Source organism: Peromyscus maniculatus, chromosome 16 (genome assembly GCF_049852395.1).
Source record: "Peromyscus maniculatus bairdii isolate BWxNUB_F1_BW_parent chromosome 16, HU_Pman_BW_mat_3.1, whole genome shotgun sequence".
In the NCBI taxonomy this organism is placed as follows: Eukaryota; Metazoa; Chordata; class Mammalia; order Rodentia; family Cricetidae; genus Peromyscus; species Peromyscus maniculatus.
The window spans coordinates 65,053,388-65,073,519 of NC_134867.1; the positions used below are offsets into that span (position 1 = coordinate 65,053,388).

The following is a 20,132-nucleotide window of genomic DNA, read 5'->3' on the forward strand; positions in this document are numbered from 1 at the left end:
CTTTGTAAAGACTTGAGTTCGCAGTAGCCTCTCTCTGCTGTATCTGTTCACCCCGTGGTACATAATGGAAGGTAGCTAGCTGTTCCTTTTGTCCTGAGGTCAGGATAGAGTGCTTTCTCTTTCAAGTGGGTATGTGTGTTGCCTGTGCTACTACTGTGTGTAACTCACCTCTTTGGCCAGATCCTGCTGAGGATGATGTGCCCTTGCTCCTTTACTTCCCTTGATACAAGTACTAGATCCCCATTGGTTACTCACTTCTCTAAGTCATCCTTTGTTCCTGTATATAAAAGTCATTTCTCCCTTCATCTTGGTGTTCTATTTTTGGATTACAGTTACTGTAAAACTTGGTGAGCTGAAACAGCAGCCCCTTCATTTATTGATAATTGGATGAACTAGTTTGAGTTTACTAGGGCAGCCGGTTTACTGGTCTTGCTACTGGTCCCTCATGTGACTGCAGTCAGCTAGCAGGTGAATTAGTGACATGCTTCTGAGACTACCCACCTTGCATCTCTTCGCTGTTCTTTCCAAAGGACTCTTTAAACGAGAGCAGTCAGAGCTTGTGGTCAGGTGGTGGTCTATAGGACTAGCACCTGAACTTGCAAGTGTTCTTAAGAGTTAGGCCCAGGGCTGAGATAGCACCATTTTTTTTTTTTTCTGCCTTTTATTGGTTGAAACAAATCAGAGTCAGATTTAAGGGGAAGAGGTCTTCTTGAGATGTGGTATGTTGGAGGCCATGATGGAGCTAAGCGGGGAACATTCCCATGAGCACCCACATGCAACCTCGGTTCTCCTGACTTAGTTACAGAAGTGTCTACTTACAACCACTCTTCTGTACATACTCTTCTGCTCCAGGTTGCTCTGTCTTTATCCCTGGACCATGGCTTGGTGGTTCTTTCCAGGCGAATTGTTGGTACCTCTTTCTCTGATAAGTGGAGAGCTAAGCTGTCAGGTCTAGGGCCTGTCCCTCCTATTTATACAAGTTCCCTTGGTGACCTTGCCACGTTGCCTAAGACTGGAACCATTTGTTGTTCACTGTCTCCTAGTGTGGGCCTTTGACCCTGGCTTCCCCAGACTGAAATCTTCAGAGGCTTGATTGACTTTCTGTTCTGTATTGATGGGTATTCAAATTTAACATAGTGAATTAAGCCTGGCTTTTGTTTTTCTTTTCTTAAACTTATTTCCTTCTCATCTTCTTCGTTTTAGTAAGTTAACCACCAGCCATGGCTTTGCCCAACTGAAGTCTGTGCCAGGTTGCCTGTGATTTCTTTCCTTTGCACAGCTCCTGATGAGGGCCGTCATATCTCGTTTTCTCTGGCTGTGAAGCATCCGCACGCCTCTGCCTTACTCGGCATTCAGTACTCACATAACAGGGCAGTGCGGTGATGTGAGCAGCAGCTCCTCTCGGGGGTTAGTGGCCAGCCCTGGCTGTCATTACTTTGAATTGTAGGGACATCATTTGGTTCTGTTGGAGCACTGCTGTCAAGGACTCTGGTACCTTTCCGACCCGCACATCATGGCCTTCACCCTAGCTTCACAACTCCCGATACTCGGATTTCCTCCCTCCTGTCACACTCCGTCCTTGTGTGTGCCCACTTCTCATTTACCTTCCACTAGATCTGATTCTTGTTTTTACATGGTTGGCCCCTTCTTGTCTTAACCCATCCTCCTGATGAGGTCATTCTTGAGCAGCATCCAGTCATACTACTGCATGTAAAGCTTTTGGGTAACTATTATTCCTACCCGGTGTCTCTGCTTGCTAATTGATGATGTGGGCTGTGAACTCTGGACACAGGGATCCTGTTTCATAAATTAATTGTTGTGCCTCTAATGCTGCAACAGAACCTTGGCACATACAAGTGAATAAATACTCCAGAGGTGAAGCAGAACTTTTCTCATAACAATGTATACTCAACATAGAAGGCTTGGTAAATAAAGGGAAAAGGAAAGTCCATGACCCACAGTATATAGATGACTCTTACTAACATTTGGGAACCCTTTCCAGAGTGCTTAATCGTAGGGAGGCAGGTGTGCCTGTGCCTTTGCGTTTCCTTATGTTTCAACTCTATGAGGCTTTTGTCTACAAACCTTTCTGCACTATGTTGTACTGTTAATTGTGAGCAGGTTTTTTGTTTTGTTTTGTTTTCTTAAGTCATTTAAAAATAATTCTGTAGTGTATAAGCCTATAAACATGTCCTGGTTTATTTTTCCATTGCCATTACTGGTCATTTGTTAAGTAATTTTTTAAAATGTTTTGAAGCCTAAAATAGTGCCACCTGCTGGCCAGTTTTATTTTTGTTACTGTAACTGGGGAAGTAAAATGACTATTCTTTCAAAATCGTTTTGTTTTTATATTTTATTGCTAAGGTTTACTTCTTACTCTTTGAAAATCAAGATGTCTGTGTTTTTTCATGCTCGTGCATTCACTGCCGTGAGCTTCTGGGCAGGACACTGGACTCAGGGTCTCAAGTGTTTCTGAATGATCTGTTCTGGGTCCTCACCTTCCCTGCACTGCAGCCAGACCCACATCAGATCCCCGCCTGCAGTGCTAAGTGTAAAGCTTGGTTGGTTGGGGCGTAAGGTCCTCTAACACTGCGGCTTCCTTTGGAACAGAGCACTACTAGACTGGACAGTGACAGGGTGTCCTCTGCCTCCAGCACGGCTGAGCGAGGGATGGTGAAGCCAATGATCCGACTGGACCAGGAGCAGGATTATCGCCGAAGAGAAAGCAGGTGAGAGAACTGAGCACCCCAGAGGAGGCTTTGGGGTAAAGACTGCTGAGGTTATAGAGGGTTTACCAGGCTTTGATGAGTATTTGTATATTACTGAATAAAATGACTGGTTAGTAACTGCATTCCTTCCTTGCCACGTGCAGACTTTGGATACTGGCACACTGGGTTTTACTTCCTCTTTAAGTTGGCTGCTCTGTAGCATACAGAGAAAGGGAGGAGTTTTTATAACATTTTAGTATGTGATCATTTTTAATAGAAAATTATTAATTATTGCATCCATTTCTAGAAGAAATTTACAAATATGTAAAGACAAAAATAATTTTGAAGAGACATTCCCTGTCCCAGACTCTCATGTGGTATGTCTCCCTTCTGCGGCAAGCAAAGGGTGAATTAGTTTCCTTACATTGTTGCCTCATTTCTTATGACACGGACCTTCTCTGCTTTCTGTTTTCTTTTGTGCTTTTTAATATGTTACCTTCATAAATCAGGAGTCTTTGTTTTAAGTAGTGTAGCAGGCTGTGACCCACATGCTCACTGGTAAGTGACACCATAGTACTTAGAGCCCTAGAGGCCACAGATGGGGAGAAGGAAATGCCGAGTGAACTCTGTGTACTGTTGGCAGGGGGCTGGAGATGCTACTGACCTGTTGCAGGGTTTTGAAGAAGACATTCTTTCTGTTCTTGTCAGACATCCAGAACAGATGGTTGGCAGAAGTGGGAGACTTGGCGTACAGTCAGAGTCAATTGTCAATGCAGTCAGTTCCGTAAAAAGTCTTTTATTATCTTCCATCCTCCAGGAGAGGGCACTGTGTATCACAAGATTATTAATAACTTCAGTCCAATAATGAAATATGTAGTTATCAGCAAATATCATAATATTTTTATTGTGGGTTTTTTGACTATTCATGTAAGATTTTTTTTTTTGGGCTTTGTGATTATTAGATGTCATAAAAGATAGTTCTCTTTCTGTGTTTACACTTGTTTTGGGTGGTATAGAGTAATTAGTATCCGTCATGGTGAAGTGTTGAATCAGTATTGGTTTTCTTTTTGGTCTATTTGTTTGAGATGGGCCTCACTATGAAGTCCTGGATGGCCTTGGACCTCACTATGTGAGCCAGGCTGGCCTGGAACTCACAGATGTCCTCCTGTCTCTGCCTCCCAAGTGTTGGGACAGACCATGAAAACAAGTAAATATATTCTTATTATAGCAAAATAGCCATGTGAAGGGGCTAGTCCTAAACGTTTTATTTACACTATGGATGTTTGTTGATGTTAAGACAGGATGGGAATAGATAAACCTTCTAATTCCTACTACACTTTTCACAATGACAATGCTTAAATTAGCAGTGCTTAATTGATGTAGTTTAAAATCTTGGTCATTTTAATAAATAGATTTATTATAATTATTTATAATAAATAAAATTATTTATTATAATTTTAAGGAAGCTCAAACATCCTTTTGAGTGAGGGGAGTAACTTTTCTTTTAATTATCACAACATTTTTTCCCTCTTTCCAGTTAATATAAACTCTTTATTAAATTGGTTAAAACAATGAAATGAATAATTTATACAGTTTATCCAAGCTAATTCTTTTAAAAATTTGAAACTGCCAGCCAGGCAAGGTGGTGCACACCATTAATCGTGGAGGCCAGCCTGGTCTACATAGTTGATTCCATGCCAGCCAGGGCTTTGTGGTGAGACTGTCTCAAAAAAAGAAAAGAAAAAGAAATACACTTTTAGTATAAGATCTGTATTGAAATAATCATGCATTTAAATCATATTGTTTTCTTAATTTCTTAAGGTAAACTCAAATTGTTAAATTACAGATTGGAGTAAACTTTGAATAGTTAATTTAATGAAAAGAATTTTGCCTTTAAAATGATAATAGTTTGTGTTAACTTACATTATGTTCTTTTTTTAAAGGTTTTGTGTGTGTGTGTGTGTGTGTGTGTGTGTGTGTGTGTGTGTGTGTGTGTGTGTGTGTGTGTGTGTTAGTTATATGGGTTCTGGCATTCAAATTCTGTTCTCAGTATCTTTTTTATCTGTTAAGCAATTTCTCCAGTCCCTTAGTGTTCTTTTCTTTTTATTCATCTTTTCATACTTGGCAAAGGTGAGAGAATGAGGAGAATGGAGCTATTTGTCAGTGTAAAAGAATATTTCAGTTAGCTGGTCTGTAAATTATTAGAAAACTGTATCTTTTCACTGTTACCTGAGCTCGGTGGCTTAGATCCTTGTCTTCAACATGTGGTACTCATTAATAATCCAGACACGTGTCTTATCTGCCCTCACAGTAGAAGTCTGTCCTTCAAGGAATCCACCTTCTGTCCACTCATCTGAATGTGTGACTAGGTTAACAGAAGAGGCTAGAGACTGTGCTGTGTATGACTTAACACCCCAGAACTCCACGTGGAAACAAACTAGTTTTGGAAATGTGTACAGGTGGCGGGCAGTGATGTTGTTAGCTGTTGACCTTACCTGAAGGCAATTTGAGTGATGTCAGCTTTTCTTTTAGAACTCAGGATGCAGCTGGGCCTGAACTGATACTGCCTGCCAGCATTGAATTCAGGGAAAGCTGTGAGTCATTTTAGATTCTACTACTAGTGATTAAGTTCATGTTCACTTTTCTTCAGGTGACATTCCTACTTTCTGTTCATTTTTCTTCTAAAATCTCTTTACAGCGGAAGATTCTTTCTTATCTGCCATCATAAACTATACCAACAGCTCCACGGTGCACTTTAAGCTGTCACCCACGTATGTGTTGTACATGGCGTGCCGGTACGTGTTGTCCAGCCAGCACAGGCCCGACATCAGCCCTACAGAGCGCACCCACAAGGCCATTGCTGTGGTCAACAAGATGGTGAGCATGATGGAAGGGGTCATTCAGGTGAGTGTCGGCCCGACAAGCTCTGGGGAGTGGTGGCCACCTCGTCAGTTTCCGTGACATTTCTGGTTGGATTACAAATTTGCCTTTATAGCCTATGATTCTTTTTTTTTTTTTAATAAAATGCATAGCTTTTAAAGTCAAAAGAAAATAAAAACTTTTAAAAATTTTCTTTTCTGGAAATTGTAGACTAAATGAAGATAAATTGTATATATTGTAACACAGTCATCTTAAAATTAGCCACTGTGAGAAAGTGTTGAGGTGATAGTTTCTTTGAATTTTCTTTAAATTATTGAAATGAAATTCACACAGTGTATGTGTGCAGCTCGACCTTGAGAATGTTTCTCCAGTGCCAAGGAGATAGCCAGCCTCCCTCCACAGGCCCTGCTGTCTGCAGTTGTCAGGTGCTTGCTTCTTTCTGAGGACCTGCTCTGGGGTGGAGAGTGTATGTAGTCTTGACAGTACAGATGTAGGCTTGATGGGTTTGAGGACAAACTTCTCACTTAAGACGGACTTCTTTCACGGCCCTGTTAAGAATTCCCTGTTGGTAGATGGTTTGGTTCTTTTAATACTCAAAATTCATCGTTGATAAAATTGGCACAGCTGTTTTTTTATATTTGCAGATAATTTGAGGATTTAATTATAAAGGTTATTATAAGTAAATTTACAGATTTTAAAGTTTTCCTAACTTAACCAATGCCTTTACTCAGCTAAGAAACTAGCTGCAGTGTTAAATACTTTGGTTAAATGGTTTGGGAATTAAAAAAAAGAATCCTGGCAGTATAATTCGAGGGAAACCGAGATGGTCTTTTATACTCTCAGAGTTGTTTTTAAAAGCCAAAAGTTTTCCACAAATATTTCTTTCACATTTGAGTGATTAGCACAGTAGGAGTTTGATGGGCTTGTTCAAGCTAAAGAATAGATGAGAAGGAAGGTCATTTTACCTGGGTATTCTGTTATTCTGGTATCATCACTTTATACACAAACAACAAGTGTCCTTTTCAGTTGTCATTCCAAGTCCTTGTCTGTCTCTGCCATGTGTGGACTTAGAAGCCTGTTTCAGACTGTGGTACTTCAGCCACCAGACTGCCTTTGAGAATTTGTCCTCGCTGGTGTCTTCTGGTGAGGACTTGGACTACTGTCTAGAAAGGCTTTTAAACCTCAGAGTCGGCTCAGTGTAAAATTAGAGCACTCTTTGTTGGTGGAAAAGAATTATGACAGTAAATAATTTCAGCAAATAATTTAAATTCTATTTTCAAAATACTATTCCCTTTACTATAGCTGTAATATGAATTCTTATGTACTTTAAATTTTTTCAGCTTTTATTTTGATTGTTTTTATTGGTCTTTTCATTCTCATTCTCATAATTAATTCAAGGGAATGGACTCCTTTACCTTTAAGTAGTAAGCCTACAGTATCATTTTTAAAGAGTGTTTGAAAGTCCTTCCGTTGCGTATCTTTCAAATAAGTCAGTATGTTCATTTGTGTTTTATTATGACATCATCCTTATGAACTATACACCTCAGCTATGCAAATGTTAGGAACATGACACCAGCCATTTATGTCAGATAATCTGGGGATAACTAAATGTCGTGCCTCATGTCGTACCTTCATGTTAGTGTTTTGATTTTTTTAAACAGTCATGATTGTTTACAAGTTTCTTTCTCTCGTTCTGCTTGATTTCCCCTCGTCTGTTTTTCTCCAGGAAGTAGACCAGGTTGATCAGGTAGGACATGCTGCTGGGAGCTGATCCTAGCTGTATTGGCTTAGCTGAGTTTCTCATGCTGCTTTCCATTACAAATATCCTACAAAAACTGGACTGAGCAGTTCATAACCCTCATTCAGCAACTGAAACATGCAGTACTAAAATCCTTTTTGACTGTGCAACTTTATCAGCATTTCATAATTCCTGCTTAATGCACTTCAGTATGATATGAAATGACAAAAGCTCTGTGCCTTCTCTATTATTTACCCTTGGTTCCTGTTCTTTGGATCTCATCTGAGGTTGCCTGGCCTGCAAATGTGGTCGGGAGAGGATGTGATAGATCAGTACTTGATACTGAGTTGCATGGTGTCCAAGCCAGTGACTACAAGTATCAGGGTGGCTGTGGGTAACTTACCATGGATACATGTGTGTATGCTACACAGATTACCAGATAATGCACAATCTACAATTTGGTTTGGTAATACACAATATCTCCATTCTCTACTGATTCTGCAAATTACATCCCATTAGACCAATATGTCTGTGTACATGAATCTTGACATGTTGCAGTGGTTATTTGCTTCCCATTGCTCTGCATGTACCTACATTTCTTTGCAAGTATCTGGTATCTGTGATAAATACCTGGTGAAGATGGGAAGGTACTGGTCTATCTTCAGCTTTTCAGGAGCATTCTTATTTATTTCTAATTTTTCTAATGTCTTGCATTGCTAATGAAAATGTTTTCTGTTCACAGAAACAAAAGAACATTGCAGGGGCACTTGCTTTCTGGATGGCAAATGCATCTGAACTTCTCAACTTCATCAAGCAGGACCGTGACCTTAGTCGGATCACACTAGATGCCCAGGATGTTTTAGCACACTTGGTTCAGATGGCATTTAAGTAAGAAGCACATTCTGGAAATAGTTAACTCACATGCTTCCTGTTCTGTTTTCAAAACTCATACTAAAGATTTGTTCTAACCTAATGGAAGATGCTCACCAAGAATCTCGGGGAGAGGTGCTAACTTCAGAGCACTGCACTCTGGGCTCCATTTCTAGTGTTCCAGAGTCCGATTTTGTTATTTTGAGTGGAAATATTCTTAAAGAATATAGAAGTCTAACACTATCTGTGCAACTTGCTAAGGTGACTAAAATCTTGTATTTTCAGGTACTTGGTTCACTGTCTCCAGTCAGAACTTAATAACTTCATGCCAGCCTTTCTGGATGATCCTGAGGAGAACAGTCTGCAAAGGCCAAAAATAGGTTAGGGTCTTATGTGCCTTCCTTTAACATTTAACTTGACTTAACTTGGTATCTTTTTGTTTTGTTTTTAAGATTTATTTTTATTTTTTAATCTTTATTTTAAGTATATGGATGTTTTGCCTGATTATATGTTTGTGTGCCATATATGAGCTAGAGTCCAGAGAGGGTGTTAGGTCCCTTGGGACTGAATATCAGATTGTTGTGAGCCACCACGTGGGTGCTGGGAATCAAGGGAATCAACTCAGGTCCTCTGGAAGAGCAGCCAGTGCTCTTAACCACTGAGCCATCTCTCCAGCCCCTTGTTTGTTTATTTTTTGATGCCACTGACCTTTGTCTGGGTTATAGGCCCAACAAGCTTCTGCTGTGCCACTCTGCCAAGAACCTATGTTTTAATTTTTAATTTTTTTTATGTATATGAACTTGAACTGCATGTATGTGTGTGTATAGTACCCATAGAGGCCAGAAGAGGTCATGGGATTCCCTGGAACTAGAGTTACAGATGGCTGTTAAATGCCATGTAGGTGCTGGGAACTGAACCTGAGATCCTCTGCAAGTGCAGCAAGTACTCTTAACTTCTGAGCTACCTCTCCAGCCCTTAAGTTTATCTCAATGTTGTAAGGGGTGTGTTTCTTTTTTTAAGATTTATTTTTATTTATGTTTTGTGTTTGTATGAGTGCATGCTGTGGGTGCCAGTGCCCAAGGAGGCCAGAAGAGGGCATTAGAGCCCCTAGAGTTGGGCTACGTGCAGCTGGGAAATGAGCTTGGGTCTCCCAGAAGATGAGCATATAACTGGTTTAACAGCATTTGTTAATTGTCTAAAGTTGGTATAACTCAGAAGGTTCTGCAATGACATTTGGTCCCTGGGTTTCTGTTCCATGTCCTGAACAGATGATGTGCTGCATACACTCACAGGAGCCATGTCCTTGCTGAGGCGCTGCAGAGTCAATGCTGCCTTGACCATCCAGCTATTCTCTCAGCTTTTCCATTTTATCAATATGTGGCTGTTCAACAGATTGGTGACTGACCCAGACTCAGGCCTGTGTTCCCACTACTGGGGAGCAATCATCCGCCAGCAGCTAGGGCACATTGAAGCCTGGGCAGAGAAGCAGGGGCTAGAGCTGGCAGCTGATTGTCACTTGAGCAGGATTGTGCAGGTGTGTACAAGGCTGTGCTCCATTCTCCAAACTTCTCCCTCTTCCCTGTGAATGTGTTTTGTGGTGAATTTCAGATTTTTATGGTGGGCAAGAACTTGGGTTCAATAAAGCCTCAGTCTTTTCTCATTGCACATAGACAAGCAGTGATGTGGCAGCATCTAGACTGCTGTAACAGAGCAGCAGCTCAAACTAAATGTCTTAGCAGACATTTATTGTCTCCTGCTTCTGGAAATTAGAGGTTGAAATCAAGGTGCTAGCCATGGGAGTATCTTTTGAGGGAGTATAAATCTGTTCTACCAACCTCTGGTAGTTCACACCCAGCATAGGCGTTCCTTGGACAGTCTGCCATAGTCTTTCCGTGGCATTCTTGGATACGTGTCTGTCCAGGTGTCTGTTTGTACAAGGGCACCAGTGACCTGACCTCCGTTTTAACTAACTGTGTTCCTTCTAAACGAGGTTCCTTCTCGTAATACTTGGGCCTCCAACATTAGGATTTTAAGGGACATTGTTCACCCTATAACAAGATGTGTAGACAGTAGGATAGAAATACCATTGAAGTGTTCTTTTTGTTGAGACCAGCAAGGTATACTTTAGAAAGCCATATACTGAAGGAGAAATGATAATTAGTTGCCAAGTCCTATTCTGCTATCTGAACAGCTCTCAGGGAGAGCTTTAGATACCAAAGACTAGGAACTGGTGTTTATAATTAAGGAAATGGAGTTATATGCAACCTCAAAACATACAACAATTAAATTTTTTTCTAATGTATTAGCTTTTGTTTTTTATGCTTTCATCTCCTCCAAAGATATTAATTATTCTGAGAAGCTAGTTACCCCTCAACTCTTATCAAAATTCGTATCAGCAAGACTCTCTGATTCCTATAACTGATCATCTGGATTGCTGTATAAATATTCAAACTTTCAAAGCAACCTTTAAAAGTACATTATAAACATCGATACTTGAATCAAATTATGTTAAAACAAAAACTAAAGTAAACTCAAGAGGCTTTTAAAAAGCCTACAGAAGTATGCTTGTAGTTTAATATATGCCACTAAATGTTAATGCCTCTTTACAAGCATCCTGCACTTCCAAACCAAATTAGCAAGTTATTAGCTTAACAACTGTTACCAAAGGGTGTTTTGTTTTATTTTGTTTATTTTGTTTTGTTTTGTGGTGCCGAGGATTTAAACCCAGGGCCTCACATGTGATACTGAGTGTGGGCTCTTCCATTAACCTGCACTCTCAGCCCCAAGGAAAAAATATTTTTAGTATCTTACTTCATAATATTTTTTCTTTTAAATAGGCTACTACTTTGCTTACCATGGATAAGTATGTACCCGATGACATTCCAAATATAAACAGCACATGCTTTAAGTTAAATTCTCTACAACTTCAAGCCTTATTACAGAATTACCACTGTGCACCTGATGAGCCTTTTATTCCCCCGGTAAGTGAATATTACCATGATACCATGAAGAATTTTCATGTCTGCACAGGAAAATTGGGATGAAGGGTTCAAGTAAAGGGAAACTCTCTCAGTGCTGTGTCAGTAACTTGGCTCACCTAAAATGATCTTAAGAGATCGTTTTACTCTGAAGTCTTAGCTGTTTGGTGCAAAGAATATAGATTATGTAAGCATTTTAAGAAAGAAATGATTTAATTCGAGGCATTGCTTCTTGGGAAATCTTTGAAAGGACTAGAGGAAAGGAAGTTGAGTTGAAGTTTATACCACCATGCTTAAATACCAGAGAGCCAGAGCTTCTATTAAAGCTACAGGATTCTTTTCATATATCACATGCATACTCCTGCCACCAGCACCAGCATGAGTCTTCACTCCATAGCAGCCTTCTAGATTCCATACATCAGCGTCTGATTGGTAACAACCACTGTCTACCCAGAGGACAGTCTAGAGTTTTATGTGTACTGATCTCACGCTGTAAGAGGACTTGAGGGTAAAGAGCCCATCCGTCTGTAATATCTGTCCCCACTGACTATTTATACAGAAAGCTGTGCCACAGATACTACCATCTTAAGTCAATACCTGAGAGAAACAGTTTGAAAGAAAAGATTTGGGCTCAAGGTTTCTGAGATTCAGTCCATGATCACCTGGTTTCATGACTATGGGCTGTAGTAAGGCAGAGAACATGACTGCAGAGAAGACGCTGTGAAAGCTGCTTACCTCCTGCAGCCAGGAAACATAGAACCTGTGGAGCTCTGTCCTTTGGTCATGACATGGTGTTGCCATCTTAAAATCAGAGCAACTGATAACTCACACTAGACCCTCAAGACACAGGATTGAGCCCACTAACATTTTCTAGTGGAATTGGGGAGGACTCACAGGACCACTGTCCACCTGAAGATTCTATAAGCAGGTAACAGTTGCTGGGAATTGAGAAACTCCTCTCTGGTGGTATAGCTGCCTATAAGCTGCCCATGTTCCTTTTATTGGGTAATCCCATTTAAATGTTTACCATGGTAGACTTGGGTGGAATCATTTCTTTGACCTGTTCTTACAGGGTAAGTATATATGGACTCCTCAGGGGGAAAAAATTATTCAAAGACAGGAAGGGGCCATGGCAATATAAAATCTTTAAAGATTGACAACTTTCCCAGCGACCTTTTTCCAATTAGACCTAGTTTTCCCTGGTTCCACCACTTCACGATGTAATCTATTCAGATTTTGAATTTACCAACTATTAATTCATTGACAAAGACAAGAGCCTTTTGACCTGATCACTTCCCGAAAGCCTCACCTCTGAACGCAGGAGTTACATACCCTCAGTACATAAGCCTTAGGGTGATGCTTCAGATCCAAACCATACCATCTACCATCCGAGCCAGTTGTGCCTAGATTATGCTAGTTGATGGATAAATGAAGTTCAGTATTGAGTTTATATCAATAAAAGACAGGTACAAAATAGCCAAACAGTGAAAACAACCCAGTTAGCAATACAATGCACCAGAAAATCATGTTACAGTGATGTGAAGAAATGTTTTGCTACAGTGAAGAAGGAATTGTGTTGCCACTACAATGTGTGTGGATATTATGATGCACTTGTTGTAAAAGAAACTGTACGTGAATGCAAAATATGCAGTGGCTTCCAGCTATTTAATTTCAAGAATAGAGAAAACTCTTGACATTATTAGCCCGGGTAGTTGTCCCCTGTGTGGAAAAGGACGATGGTGGTAGAGCTCAGGGCTGCTTCTGAGGGGCTGCTATGCTCCTGTTACTGAAGCTGTGGGAGATGAGCCGGGGTCTTCATTTTAATGAGTCATATAGTAAGACATGTGAACTTCACGTGTTTGCCTTCCTTCTCACCATTCCCCATCCCCAGATGTGTGTGTATTTGTGTCTCAGTAATGTATTTCGTGATGTAAACCATCCACAGACCCCAGTTCTGCAGCTCTTCCAGTGAGACTTCCAGGCATAGACATTTTATCCTGTGGTTTTTTTTGTTTGTTATTGTTTTTAATGTTCATTTTGTGAGGTTTTCTCTATGGCATTGCATGTTCTATAAAATAATTACTCACAACTTAATAACAATGTGTTAAAGAATTGTGCAAATAAATCAGCTGCTTTGAATAAGAAAAGAACATCTTTTTGTTTGTTTTGTTTTGTTTCATTTTGAGACAGTTTCTTTATGTAGCTCTGGCTGTCCTGGAACTCACTCTGTAGACCACCCTGGCCTTGAACTCCTGCCTCTGCGTCCCGAGTGCTGGGATTAAAGGTGTGTGCACCACTACTGCCCAGTGAGAACATCTTGTGGTAAAACTGTTTTAAAGCCAGGAGTAGTAGGGAGTCAATCAGCCTCTTGTTCTCTCTTTAAGTAATGTGTGTCTGGTGTGTGGACACTCACACTGGTTGAGTGTGCTCTACCCTGAAGTCGTGTCTGTGACATAGCAAGGTGCTTCCCGTCAGTGAGCATCTCTTAATGAATCAGCACTTGTTTTCTGCAGGATCTCATAAAGAATGTCGTGGCTGTTGCTGAGAACACAGCTGATGAGCTCGCCCGCAGTGATGGCCGAGATGTGCAGCTGGAGGAGGACCCAGATCTGCAACTACCTTTTCTTTTGCCAGAAGATGGCTATTCCTGTGATGTCGTCAGAAACATTCCTAATGGTTTACAAGAATTTTTAGACCCTCTGTGCCAGAGAGGTAAATACCACCAGTCACACCTCAGTTGGAGGACGCAGCTGGGTTCAAGTGAGCGTCGCACTCGCTCCCTGATGGCAGCCCTGAGGAAGCTGTGTTCCTGTGACTCAGAGAGTTTCACTGAGATGAAAGATCTCACAGGCCCAGACCAGCCTGTGTGGGTGTGTTGTGTCCCTTGATGGAGCACCTGCTCCTCCCACACGGTGCCGGAACAAGGGACCTTTGTCTCCCTTCCTCCTGCCAGTGGAGAGCAGCAGCACAGGCCCTGGGTTCTGAGGGACCCTAGTCCACTGCCACCCAGCTGTGCCGTCGTGGCCAGGGCACCCCTCATAAAGCAGGCCAAGAGGAGGGGAAATGGACGATGGCTGTAGCGGGAAGCTCTGTGAGTGCCCCGTGCCCTGTGACGGCTTCTGGGGCTACCTACCATCAGGTAGACTTGTAGCCGTCTCCAGCTTTTCCCAGACTGCTTCTGTGACCTTTGATAGACTGTTTTGCTGGTATATAACAATTTTTTAAAAATCAGTTTTTTTCTTAAATTATGGGCTTTGAGGCAATACACATTTTAATCTACTCTGCTACATTTTTTATGATGTAGGGAATAACAGATGAGTAGGAAAGTAGACCCAGAGTATAGGAGTTCAATTAAATAACAATAATAATAACAAATAATAGTGAAGGGACTGCAGCCATAGATAAATGAAGTGAGTGTGATTTTTATTTTTTAAACTTCAGTGACTGTTTCACGCACCACAATAAATAAGTTTTAGATCTTCAAAAGTAATAGTGGACAAAAAAATGCATTGCATTGAAAGACTGCCTCTTCTCATGAACTGTGTTGTTGGCAAAGCAGTTTGTACGTTAGTTCTCCCAGTAGGTCTCCTGCTCTCAGAGACACGAAGTCCAAGGTAGGGAAGCAGAGGTTTGGTTATTCAGGAAAACTGTGTGTGAAGTCTGAAGGAGAGTGAACAGGTTTTGGCCTGAAAAGCCCTCGTTCATGCATGGTACAGGTCGTCCTGCCTGGCTGCAGCGTTGTGAACATTCTAGGCATCAAACCTGTGGAATTCAGGCCCCTGGTCACAGCATGGGGAACACAGTAAAGCGACTTGACTACTTGCTATAGAGCTACTTAAAGGTGTCTCTGTGTGCACATCTTAGTAGATCAGGTCTAAACCATGGCCTTTAAACAATAGGCACATTATCCCCAGGAGTACGTCTCCTGTATTACTTCTGTTGATAGGCTGTTTAGCTGCTTTTGAGAGATACCATGTTTCTAGAGTTGCTTTCAGAGGCTTCCCATCAAGACCATGTGTGGAGCCAGTACCTAGGTTGCTAGTTCATTGTAAAGGAGTGTGAGCATTGTGCCTTCCCGGGGAAGGTATGTGTGAGTGTTGCACCTTCTCACTTCCAAAGGAGGGTGTAAGGGTTCTCTCCCCAGTGCTGGTGTGAGGATCCTGTCTCCACAGTGAGGATGGATGCCCTGTCTTCATAGAGCTGAGTTACCGTGGCTTTGGTGTGGCTGGCTTCCTCACTCGTGTCTGTACTCACTTAGGCATGCTTCATGCTGACACTCAGAAATGTGTTAATTAATATCTTATAAATAAGTAAGCTAGGAGACTAATCTGCTCCAACTTTGCAAATGGACATAATTTATAGTGTGCCAGTTTTGTCTTGTGCACCATAGATATTTGCCAGCATGGAAACAGTGAGGTCTTAACTTGACAAAGAATTTCCTTCGTATCTTCCCCTAGGCTCTCTAGGATAAGTAATCTTAGGCCATTTGTTAGTTAATTCTAGTCTTGGCATTCATACATTATTTCATACATGTTGGATGTTTATAGTTCATACAGCCTAGCACATAGATGCCTTTAAAGGTGTAAAATGGGTTGAATGTTATGACATCAGTGTTTAATTCTTCACACTCTATTCTTTATAAACTGATTAAAGAACTACTGTGTCCTCTCAGTATCCTGCCTTTTCCTGCCTCAATGCAGTGCAGTTCTGTGAGAGACTATAAAACCAGTCCAGACCAATGCCTGGGTTGTGATGAGTACCTCAAGCTATGACAAATCAGTTTCCATTAGCAGTATAGTACAGAGCGTGTTGTGGAAATCTGACATTTGAAAACATGAAACATTGCTTACAGTTGTTGAAATTTCACATTTTTACTAGTTTATAATTCTCTAAAACACAAGGAAGAAAAGCAAATTCTGGTTAACTATCAATGAAACTAGGTTGAAACATTTTTTCAAGTGAAATTACGTTGTATTTTTTATTTTAACTGGTGTTCTTTATATTTCCCCTTCCCTCTCCCACAAATACATGTCTGATAATAGCAATCCAAATTATACTCCATTGGTAAAACACTGGACCAGGGAGGACTCTGGCTAGGGCAGCTGGGCTCCAGACATACAGCCGTTCACATGGTGAGCTCTTGAGCAACAGTAGCCCTGGAGCAAACTTAAGAACTAGGGAAAGCCTGTGTAATACTATTTTGTCAAAAAGAACTGAGGAATATAAAAGAAAATTTGACTAAATTAAGATGACATAGTTTTGAATAAAGGCCTTGGTGTTTTAAATATGTTCTCTATTCTGAATAAGGACATCAGGAATACTTTGGTGGGAGTATCAGGGATCCATCTAAGGGCCTTGCACATAATATGCAAAGTGCTCTACACTCAGATGTAACAGAAGAAAAACTAAGGCAGGGGGATCATGAGTTTGAGGCCAGTCTAGGCTACAAAGTAAGTTCAAAGCTCCTGTCTCAGAAAACAACAAAACAGAACTATTCTTTAAAACTTGAAATGCGTATGAGCTGAGAAAATTTGGACAAAATGTGAGAAAGGACCCTCCCAACCCAAGGGTGTACAAGTTAAATGATTTGTAGTGTAAGTCATTTAACCCAGTCTGGTGTAGTAGGTTGATAGCCTGTGTCTGTGTTGTTCTCTGGTTCTCTGTGCCTTTCTTTTGCTAAACAATTATGTATGCCATTGAGGGTTTTCCTTTCAGGTGGAATGTATAGTTCTGCAAGGCTGTATTTACAGAGCAGTTCACCAGTTTTCATAGAAAAAAGAAAAACAGTTTAAATCAATAATCTGTCTTGTCTCCCTTGTTAAAATTGTATGGGATTAACTGTGTCTTATCTGTTTTATAATTACTATTTTCTTTGTAGGATTTTGCAGGTTGATTCCTCATACACGTTCACTGGGTACTTGGACGATATATTTTGAAGGTGCAGATTATGAAAGTCACCTTATGCGTGAGAACACAGAACTGGCAAGTATTTGAGGTTGGGGTAGATTAAAGTATGAGATGTTCCTAATGACTTGGGAGGGGTGATCTGTTTTATTCTTTGCATACATGGAATGTTGTAATGGAAATTTTTAAAATGATTTTCTAATACCAATTTGATTCAAACATTTTAAAACCTTGATTCGTAAAAACACATGTATTTTACTCCCTGAGCCAGGTCTGTACAGTTTTGTGTAGTACTAAATGGTTCTGTAGCAATAAAGAATATTTATGGTCACAGTTATGGCAGCCTACATACATATTTTTGAAACATATTAGTATAATAACTTTGAAAGATTTTATTAGAAAAATATTTTTAGTGGCAAAAACATTTTATTCTTTTCTACTGATTTCTACCTAAATGTATATCAAATAATTCATAATTTTGAAATAGTAAGGAATTTCATTCATCTTAAGGAAAATCATAGTTTGCTTCAAATACAGAGTTTCAACAGATACATTTTTATATAGTGTATATATTTATATAAAATTTTAAATTTAAACAAATGTATATCAAATAATTCATAATTTTGAAATAGTAAGGAATTTTATTCATTTTAAGGAAAATTATACTTTGCTTCAAATAGTTTCAACAGATACTTTTTTATATAGTGTATATATTTATATAAAATTTTAAATTTAAACATGTATCAGAGTCATCTCCTAAAATTGAATTGATAGTTGTCATTATACTAAATATATGGGCTCACTACTAACAAAGTGACCGGGTTTTTTTTTTTTTTTTTTTTTTTTTTTTTTTTTTTTTTAATTGACTGCCTTTGTTTGTTTTTGGTCAAATTTAAAGTAACAGTGTCCACTTCTGATGACCAGATTTTTGTAGGAAATCAAGTATTTCTTGGATTCATTAATTGTTCATCTTTCAGATTTATTCTCAGATTCCTCAGGAGCTAGATCTCCAGTCTTAATTTATAGAAAACAAAAATTTTAATGTCATATAATTTTATTTTTTCCTTGATATTCTCTCCTGGGCTGGGCCTTATAGTTAGTTGCTTTCTGTTTAATCACTATTAAGTTTTCTCTCAGTGTACATTCAGTGTTCATTCTTGTGTAACCTTGCTCACACTTTAGTGTGAAGTTTGGCAAGAGTGTAATATGTGACTTAAATAATGCTTTCCTTAAAAAACCGCCGGGTGGTGGTGGCACACTCCTTTAATCCCAGCACTCGGGAGGCAGAGGCAGGTGGATCTCTGTGAGTTCTAGGCCAGCCTGGGCTACAGAGCAAGATCCAGGACAGACAGACACCAAAACTACACAGAGAAAAAAAAAAAAAAAATTGCTTTCGAGTCTGTCCATGCCCTGGCTGCCTCCTTTGCTCGACTGTGCTCAATCCTTTGCATTTCTTGACAGAGTACTGGGAATACTACTGATGTATCCTGTAGTTCTTTATGTTCACCATTTTAAATAAAATGTGCAGTTTCTCAAGAGAGGAAGATAATAGTTCATCTCTGTTACAACCATTTTCTGCTATTTTCCCAGACAGTGTGAAATAATTTTAAACTTTTTCTTTGGAAAATGAAATAAAAGGTTAACAGTTTATTTTAAAAGATCATAAAGGTAAAAATTGGGCTTTGTTTTTATGGTTGTGTTTTCTAACCTGATAGAAATGTAAGCTTAATTTCGTTTCGTAAATTAAATTCTTAATATTTAAATGGCATTTGTAACTGATTCATCTTCTAGACTTTAGTCAAATGATGCAGTGTTTTGTTTAGCAAATGAAAAGTACCTGAGGTAGTAGACTTTTTATATTATTGCAGATTAACTAGCTTTCTAACCATGTGAAAGCACTTCCATTTTAGTGATAAAATGAGCCTCTTTTCTCATCTTTAGGCCCAGCCTCTGAGGAAGGAGCCTGAGATAATCACTGTGACCCTAAAAAAGCAGAATGGAATGGGCCTCAGCATTGTTGCAGCGAAGGTAAGACTGAGGGAGCTCTGGAGAGCATCTTCTCCCATCCGTGACTGTGAGTCAGCATGGACCAGAAGTGATGGGAGCCTTGTTGCCTTGCAGAGTACACGTTCAGCTTTGCTTCTGGGAAAAGGGAACATGCTGCCTGAGGGATGAGCTCCTTCTCTGAGAACGTGGCTAGAGTGAATGATAACTTGAGATGGAGTAGATGCTCAGATGAAGCTGTGACACGAATCTTTAAAGGTCTTACTAATAAAAAACCCAGAATCAGATACTGAGGTAAAAGCTGAAAGGTCAGAGGATAGAACATGTCACAGCCACCAGCTATTACCTCACCAACTCCACGAATCCTCTGACTGAAATCCTCAGCCTCCAGAGAGAGCTACTTCCTGTGTACTCACGCCAAATACCTTTCTGTGCCCTGCCATCTTACTCCCTCTCTCCACCCAGCTACATCACTTCCCCTTTTTGCCCAGCTCTATCACTTCCTGTCTGTCTGTACAGACCTCCAGACCTCTATGGTTAACTAGTGCTGGGATTAAAGGCACGTGCTACTACTGCGCCTGGCTCTGTTCCCAGTGTGGCCATGAACTCACAGAGATCCAGATGAATCTCTGCCTCCCGAGTGATAGGATTAAAGGCGTGTGCCACCAGTGCCTGACCTCTATGTTTGATATAGTGGCTGGCTTTTTCCTTTGACCCCAGATAAGCTTTATTTGTTAGAACACAAATAAAATATCACCACAAGAAGCAGTTTAAAGGATGGTCAAGACTTGTTGGGCACCGTGGGAAAAGCAAGTATGGCACAAGAGAAATAGTTGCATCTTTCACTTTGTCATAGCAGGTATCAGATCTTTTCAGCCTTCAGGGTATGGCAGTCATGGGGACCTAATAACACAGCCATTCTAATCTCTAGGTCTTCTCTACTGGAGGGTGGATTGGAGCTTAGCTTATGTGTGTATATCCATCTGAGGTGTTGACAGCTCCTCATCCTCCCTGTTCTCCTGGCATCTCAGTCCTATTAGTCTGTTAAAA

The 20,132-nt window shown here is 40.2% G+C and overlaps 1 protein-coding gene across 18 annotated transcripts in view; it reads left to right on the forward strand.

Moving 5' to 3' along the window:
* The window catches only part of Afdn (afadin, adherens junction formation factor), a 131,647-nt gene that overhangs the window by 71,961 nt on the left and 39,554 nt on the right, over positions 1-20,132 (forward strand). For 11 of the 18 annotated variants that reach the window (XR_013045162.1, XM_076552934.1, XM_076552938.1 and 8 more), the window contains 11 exons: positions 2,611-2,729; positions 5,241-5,302; positions 5,407-5,612; positions 7,315-7,335; positions 8,069-8,214; positions 8,482-8,576; positions 9,465-9,730; positions 11,034-11,177; positions 13,688-13,886; positions 17,053-17,156; positions 19,020-19,106. Coding sequence is in view for 17 of the 18 variants with exons in the window: in XM_076552934.1 (XP_076409049.1) it covers positions 2,611-2,729; positions 5,241-5,302; positions 5,407-5,612; positions 7,315-7,335; positions 8,069-8,214; positions 8,482-8,576; positions 9,465-9,730; positions 11,034-11,177; positions 13,688-13,886; positions 17,053-17,156; positions 19,020-19,106 (1,449 nt within the window). In the remaining variant the exon portion in view is untranslated. The remainder of the gene's footprint in view (positions 1-2,610; positions 2,730-5,240; positions 5,303-5,406; positions 5,613-7,314; positions 7,336-8,068; positions 8,215-8,481; positions 8,577-9,464; positions 9,731-11,033; positions 11,178-13,687; positions 13,887-17,052; positions 17,157-19,019; positions 19,107-20,132) is intronic. The other 7 variants (XM_076552936.1, XM_076552928.1, XM_076552940.1 and 4 more) reach the window with 1 other exon arrangement.